General features: G+C 24.9%; 1 protein-coding gene across 1 annotated transcript; it reads right to left on the bottom strand.

The window, feature by feature from the left end:
- Positions 6861 to 8121, bottom strand: LOC104710339 (AP2/ERF and B3 domain-containing transcription factor ARF14). Its single transcript, XM_010426921.2, has one exon. The coding sequence runs from the start codon at positions 8027 to 8029 to the stop codon at positions 6983 to 6985; it is 1047 nt and encodes a 348-aa protein (XP_010425223.1). The 5' UTR covers positions 8030 to 8121; the 3' UTR covers positions 6861 to 6982.

The following is an 8380-nucleotide window of genomic DNA, read 5'->3' as shown; positions in this document are numbered from 1 at the left end:
TCCATTTTCAAAAATATTCATTTCTAAATACGCAAAATTATAAAGTTTTATAAGATTTATAAGATATTTCTAGATAGTACGTACTATTTAGAGACTCAATCCAAATATTTATAAGGTTTTTTTTTGTTTTTGTCAAATTTATAAGGTTTTGAAAGGTTTTTAAAAGGTATTTATAAAGTATATATAAAATTTTACACTCATATATATATATATATATATATATATATATATAGTTTATGTATATTTTTCTAAGATTACACGTATTTCAGTTTTTCGTGGCATTTTTAATAAAGTTTTTAAAAGGCGTAGTTTTCAAAAGTGGTATTAGAAAAGATGTTTGAAATTCTATATATATATATATATATAACAAATAAATTTCCTAAATTCAATAATCAACTTTTATTTATTCAAATTATATAAAGTATTTCAATATAACTATACATACATATTTATCAAAAAAAAATTATTTTTTATTGTTCAGCCTGCATAATAGACCTCTTTATGAGATAATGTTAGAAATACCATTTTGTTGATACCCTTTTTCAAAAATACCAAATTTTGGTTATTTTCATTTTTGTCATCTTTCACACAATTAANAGCTACAATAGAGTTAAGAAAGATTTGGGGGTTAACCAATCCAAAGAATCAGTAGCTTTTGCCAATGTTTCCTAAGCCTTCTAGCATTGATGATATTCCGAAGCTCATGGTCGATGACTTTGAAGACGATCTTGAGAACTATCCTTTGTGCATTGTGGAGGAGATTGTTTTGTTGAAGACAACTGATTCTTTTGAACATAAATACTAGGTAAAAGTCTGCGCATATGTGCGGATTGCTGTATTAGTTATGTTAACTAATTTTAATTAATTTAATAATTATAAAGTTTGCCAATATTTTTAGAAATGTTTCTCTCATCTATCCATTTTCAAAAATATTCATTTCTAAATACGCAAAATTATAAAGTTTTATAAGATTTATAAGATATTTCTAGATAGTACGTACTATTTAGAGACTCAATCCAAATATTTATAAGGTTTTTTTTTGTTTTTGTCAAATTTATAAGGTTTTGAAAGGTTTTTAAAAGGTATTTATAAAGTATATATAAAATTTTACACTCATATATATATATATATATATATATATATAGTTTATGTATATTTTTCTAAGATTACACGTATTTCAGTTTTTCGTGGCATTTTTAATAAAGTTTTTAAAAGGCGTAGTTTTCAAAAGTGGTATTAGAAAAGATGTTTGAAATTCTATATATATATATATATATAACAAATAAATTTCCTAAATTCAATAATCAACTTTTATTTATTCAAATTATATAAAGTATTTCAATATAACTATACATACATATTTATCAAAAAAAAATTATTTTTTATTGTTCAGCCTGCATAATAGACCTCTTTATGAGATAATGTTAGAAATACCATTTTGTTGATACCCTTTTTCAAAAATACCAAATTTTGGTTATTTTCATTTTTGTCATCTTTCACACAATTAAAATGTGTTAAATTAACTTCTAGAATTTTTTGTTTTTGATTTGGATTCTCTATTTTAGATGTAGGATATAGTTTTGAGGGGGTAGAGTTTAGTATTTGGAGTTTAGGGTTAAAATTTAGTTATGTTGTATATTAAAAAGACTATTATCNCTAAATACGCAAAATTATAAAGTTTTATAAGATTTATAAGATATTTCTAGATAGTACGTACTATTTAGAGACTCAATCCAAATATTTATAAGGTTTTTTTTTGTTTTTGTCAAATTTATAAGGTTTTGAAAGGTTTTTAAAAGGTATTTATAAAGTATATATAAAATTTTACACTCATATATATATATATATATATATATATATATATAGTTTATGTATATTTTTCTAAGATTACACGTATTTCAGTTTTTCGTGGCATTTTTAATAAAGTTTTTAAAAGGCGTAGTTTTCAAAAGTGGTATTAGAAAAGATGTTTGAAATTCTATATATATATATATATATAACAAATAAATTTCCTAAATTCAATAATCAACTTTTATTTATTCAAATTATATAAAGTATTTCAATATAACTATACATACATATTTATCAAAAAAAAATTATTTTTTATTGTTCAGCCTGCATAATAGACCTCTTTATGAGATAATGTTAGAAATACCATTTTGTTGATACCCTTTTTCAAAAATACCAAATTTTGGTTATTTTCATTTTTGTCATCTTTCACACAATTAAAATGTGTTAAATTAACTTCTAGAATTTTTTGTTTTTGATTTGGATTCTCTATTTTAGATGTAGGATATAGTTTTGAGGGGGTAGAGTTTAGTATTTGGAGTTTAGGGTTAAAATTTAGTTATGTTGTATATTAAAAAGACTATTATCGAAAATGAACAACAAAAATTGTATTTTTGCAAAAAGGTATAGTAAAAAGGGTATTTATGCAAATGCCCTTAGTTTTGTTTGATATTTTTGACTATTCAAGGTAAAACAAATACTATATATTGTACATAATAAAAATGAGTATATACTATGATATTCAAAAAATCAGTTTATGTTCTAACNATATATATATATATATATATATATATATATAGTTTATGTATATTTTTCTAAGATTACACGTATTTCAGTTTTTCGTGGCATTTTTAATAAAGTTTTTAAAAGGCGTAGTTTTCAAAAGTGGTATTAGAAAAGATGTTTGAAATTCTATATATATATATATATATAACAAATAAATTTCCTAAATTCAATAATCAACTTTTATTTATTCAAATTATATAAAGTATTTCAATATAACTATACATACATATTTATCAAAAAAAAATTATTTTTTATTGTTCAGCCTGCATAATAGACCTCTTTATGAGATAATGTTAGAAATACCATTTTGTTGATACCCTTTTTCAAAAATACCAAATTTTGGTTATTTTCATTTTTGTCATCTTTCACACAATTAAAATGTGTTAAATTAACTTCTAGAATTTTTTGTTTTTGATTTGGATTCTCTATTTTAGATGTAGGATATAGTTTTGAGGGGGTAGAGTTTAGTATTTGGAGTTTAGGGTTAAAATTTAGTTATGTTGTATATTAAAAAGACTATTATCGAAAATGAACAACAAAAATTGTATTTTTGCAAAAAGGTATAGTAAAAAGGGTATTTATGCAAATGCCCTTAGTTTTGTTTGATATTTTTGACTATTCAAGGTAAAACAAATACTATATATTGTACATAATAAAAATGAGTATATACTATGATATTCAAAAAATCAGTTTATGTTCTAACTTCTAATACATAAACTAAAGAGTTGAATAATTAAAATCCAAATCAGTTTAATGTTTTATATAAATTAAATACATTCCCTATAAAATCATATGAATTGCTACATAAACTAAAGAGTTGTTGACAAAAAAAAAAAAAAAAACTAAAGAGTTAAATAATTAAAATCCAAATCAGTTTAAGTTGTTTATATAGATTAAGTACATTCCCTATATAGATGATTTATTTAGCTTGATTATCTTAATGTGCAATGATCAAAATTAATATTTTTTTTAATCTACATGATAAGTTTTTTTGTATAGCCATCAAATTTTTATTATACATATGTAATTTAAAATTAAAATAATAAGAAAACAAAGAAAGAAGGAAGCAATACATAAAACAAACAAAAAAAATTTTGAAAACTCAATATAAGATATATCCAACTAACTATATAACTAAACACTTAGAATGAGTTTTCAACCCATGCAAAAACATAAACAAAAGAAAGAAAATATTTAGAATTTGACATATAGTGGAGGAGGATGTGAGAATCATTATTTATAGGATTTGAAGTGATAGAAGTTATATTTCTAAAAAAAAATAATTAGAGGAGTTACAATTATAATTGATAGTGTGTTTAATTGAAAATAAATGTAGGAAAACAATAGTCAATTCACAATTTATGTAATTTCAGTTACAATTTAGTAGTAAATAGTAAATTTAAAGTATGAATTTATGTATATGATTAAATGAGTTGAATTTTAAGTTTAATTAAAAAGAAATATTATATTTTAAAACATTATAGAGCAAATTGACCAATAAAGAGCAAATTGAACAAATTATATATATATATATATATATATATGTGTGTGTGTGTGTGTGTGTGTGTGTGAAAATGAATATTTACTATGATATAAACTAATACATAAACTAAAGAGTTAAATGCTGAAAAAAAAAAACTAAAGAGTAAAATAATTAAAATCCAAATTATTTTGTATGTAACAAATTAAATGTATTCCCTATGAAATCATATGAAGTGCAATCAAGAGCTTCATATAATTATATGTTGGATCACAAGAACTAAATATAATGATGAGTATACTAAAAATATGTATTACAATTTTTTAGAGCTTAGAGAGAATTAAAGAAAATTAATTTAATTATTGTATTACAATAGTTTATTTTCTTAAAACATTGCATACTTTTACAAATAAAATAAATATGTAAGAAATAATCAAATATCTAGATAAAGAATAAAGATGATTTCTCTAGTTTGATTATCTTATTGTGCAATGATCGAAATTAATAATTTCTAGAATCTGCATGATATTTTTTTTGTATAGCGATCAAATTTTTATTTTTTATATGTAATGTAATTTTTTTTAATTATCATATGTAATTTAAAATTAAAATTAATAAGAAAACAAAGAAGAAAGGAAACAATACATAAAACAAAGAAATAAAATTGAAATCACAATATAAGATATATCCAACAAAATATATAATTAAACACTTACAATGAGTTGTAAAAAAAAAACACTTACAATGAGTTTTCAACCCATGCAAAAATATTTTTTTAAAAAAAGTATTTAGAATTTGAGATATGGTGGAGGAAGATGTGGGAATGGTTATTTATAGGATTTGTAGTGATAGAAGTTATTTCTAAAATAATTTAATTAGAGGAGTTACAATTTTAATTGATAGTGTGTTTAATTGAAAATGAATGGAGGAAAACAATAGTCAATTCACAATTTATTTAATTTCAGTTACACATTAGTAGTAATTAGTGAAATTAAAGTATGAATTTATATATATGATTACATGTGTTGAATTTTAAGTTTAATTAAAAATAAATATTATATTTTAAACCATTAAATATGAAATTGACCAATAAGGAGAGATCAGAACTCTACTTTTATATAGAGTTACAATTTTAATTGATAGTGTGTTTAATTGAAAATGAATGAAGGAAAATAATAGTCAATTCACAATTTATTTAATTTCAGTTACAAATTAGTAGTAATTAGTGAAATTAAAATATGAATTTATATATATGATTAAATGTGTTAAATTTTAAGTTTAATTACAAATAAATATTATATTTTAAAACATTAAATATCAAATTGAGCAATAAGGAGATATCAGAATTCTACTTTTATATATATGATTTAGTACTTTAATGTATTTAATAATCTTCATAAGAAAGATAATGTTTTAAAGACAAATTTTGATTGAAAATGTCATTTTCTCATACTTGTATTTTCTTATAAAGTATACAATATTTTGCTATTATTAAGCAATTATAGAGCAATATATCCATTAATTTTGACAAATATTAAGAAAATGAATTACCAAAAAGACAACTTTGGGAAATATGCCAATAAATTTTTTTTACATTTTTTAATTTTACTTAGAGATTCATAATAGTCCGTATAGTTTTTAGTAGGACGTATCAATGGTGTAAATCAAACTATATATCTTGATACTAATTTTTTTCTTAAGACATAACTGGATGTAATTTTCTAATTTAATTAATAAAATAGAAATATGTAATTTATATATATATTTTTTAAGTACATTTTGAGTTCTACCCTTTTATTTATACTAATTTCAAAACTTATTTACAAAATTAATCCCTAACAAACTTCTTAAAGTAGCATTACTTCAGATTTTGTTTACTAAATATTTTACATACCATTCCAATTAAAAAAATATATAGCATAATCAATATGGAAACATAAACTATGATATATTAAAGATATTTTATCTCTGAATCATTTGCAAACAAAGAAAACAAAAATTTGATTCCTATTTTGTTTTCCAAAACGTGTGAGCTTTGATTCTTAACACAAGAAGAACTTCGATTCATATTTATTTAAATATTATAATTAATATATATAAACTTAATAAAACTTTAAAATATTATGAATATGTAAAATCAAAATTTTCTAAAATACTATATAATATGGTTATATAATAGATGAGTTATAAAAAGGACATGTTGAAATTAATAAAATATCATTAAATTTGTAATAATGCGGATTAAATCCTTATTTTATTATTTGTCAACACTATATATTAATATTAGAATATTTGACATATAAATATAAAATTGATTTAACTAAGATTGTGTAAAATAATTAAATCATCTGGAAAAATGTGACTTAATCGTAGTGTATAAATGACTTACTATGTATTTAGATCCCTTAATTTTTTGTTATGACAATTAAAAATCAAAATAGAATCTCAAACAATAAATAAAACAAACTAAATATAACAAACAAATGCTCATGAAATATATTGCGGGTTAAAAATTTTATATAAACATTTAGCCACACAAACGGTTGAGAAATTTAATTATTAAAAATTATATGTACGCAATATACCGCGGGTTAAAATCTAGAAACATTTAAAAAATATGCCGTATATGTGAGTTTATATACCAGCATGAAACATAGTGGTTTCTAGTTCTACTAGTTTTGTCAATATGCCACATCTTATTGTTGACTAAAAATGAATTCATATCCGGTCGAGTGTGTGTGTGTGTGTGTGATTGTTGACTAAAAATGAATTTATAAATGTTTCAATGGTTTAAAGAATTTATAAATGTTTCAATGGTTTAAAGAATTTTCCCTTTAATTTTTTCCCAACATGTTACAAACCTACAACATAAATTATCTCAGCAAAAGGTGTAAGTTAAAAGAAAAATAAAAACTATAGAACTTGTTATCACATAGCTCGTTGCTTCTTGTTACACCTTAACGACACTAACATGTCTTTTTCTTCCTTCTTCGCCACTACAGCTGCGTCGTTAAAACAAATGTCAACCCCAAACAACCTCACAACTCGATCCGACCCGGACCTGGACCCGGATCCGGAATTCGATTTCCACCCGATGAACAACTTGTCATCCTGACCGTTGGATCTTCTAAAACAGATCAGGTCACCAGCACAAAGTCTCTTCTCTTTAACAAATCTACTCCACCCTTTAGTCAACACATAACTTTGACTACTATTCCAATACGAGTAACGGAACCTCCACACTTTTCCGTTAACGTCCTCAAAACTCAACAGCATACCTTTCACGGAGCCGTTATTACCACCATCTAACGGTAACGGAAAATGTTTCTCCGCTTGGTGTTTCGGTATAACCAAACGGTTTAGTTTCCCGACATCACTAGGCGTTACCGTTTTCTCAAACAGTAACTTCGACGTTTTAAACCCCGTCATAACCGCAGCGGTTACGGAACCAAACCCCATCGTCTTGTTCCCGTTACCGTTACGTTTACGTTTCCTCTGTTCCAGCTCTTCCTTGTAAGTGTGTTTCCTCAACATATCAACGATCTCTGATTTCGAATGTGCGTTTAAAAAGTCAACCTCATCCTCGTCTCCTCCGTCGTTTCCGTTAACTAACGTCGTCTCTTTGAAATTAGTAACTGCGTCGCGGCCGCGGAAACGGTGAGCCGCGACGTCGTAAGCACGCGCTGCTTCCTCTTCTTCGTTGAAAGTACCGAGCCACACGCGTTGGTGCTTCTCGTATATCTGAGCTCCCCATCTCCCGTTTGGTTGAGGAACAACACCTTTGAATCTTGAAGAAGGAAGCTTTCTTGATTCCGCTTCGAGGCCATTGTCGGAATCAAGAACCACGCTTGTTCCGCTTCCCATTCTGTATAGCAAACCCGCCGGAGACGGTGACTTCCTCGCCGGAATCTTGACTGGAGTGTGAATCGAATCTGTAGTTGTAGAGCTTTCGTCTACGCTACTCATGGTGTCCATGTTTTTTTTTAATCGAAAGAAGAGATTGAGAAGAATCACAAGAAGATTGTGAAAATGTTGATTATGTGAATGGATGTGTGAACGTGTGTGAATGTATGCGTGTATGTTGTATATATAGAGAGACAAGAGGGAAATAAGAAAACATCAAGTGTGCATGTATGTTGTTAATTTTTTTATATATCTTTCCTTTTTATTAATTATTTGTCCTAGTGTGTTTTTAAGGAGATAAGTATAATATATGGGTAGGTGTATGGGAATAATATGGGTGTGTGTGTGTATTTGTTGTGGGTCAACTTAAATTTACAGGAAGGTTCATGCAGAAGATAGAAGAATATTTTTTAATAAAGGTTA

This window comes from Camelina sativa, chromosome 9 (assembly GCF_000633955.1).
Source record: "Camelina sativa cultivar DH55 chromosome 9, Cs, whole genome shotgun sequence".
NCBI lineage: Eukaryota > Viridiplantae > Streptophyta > Magnoliopsida > Brassicales > Brassicaceae > Camelina > Camelina sativa.
The sequence above is the reverse complement of the archived record's forward strand: the minus strand, read 5'-3'. Positions and strand labels throughout refer to the sequence as shown.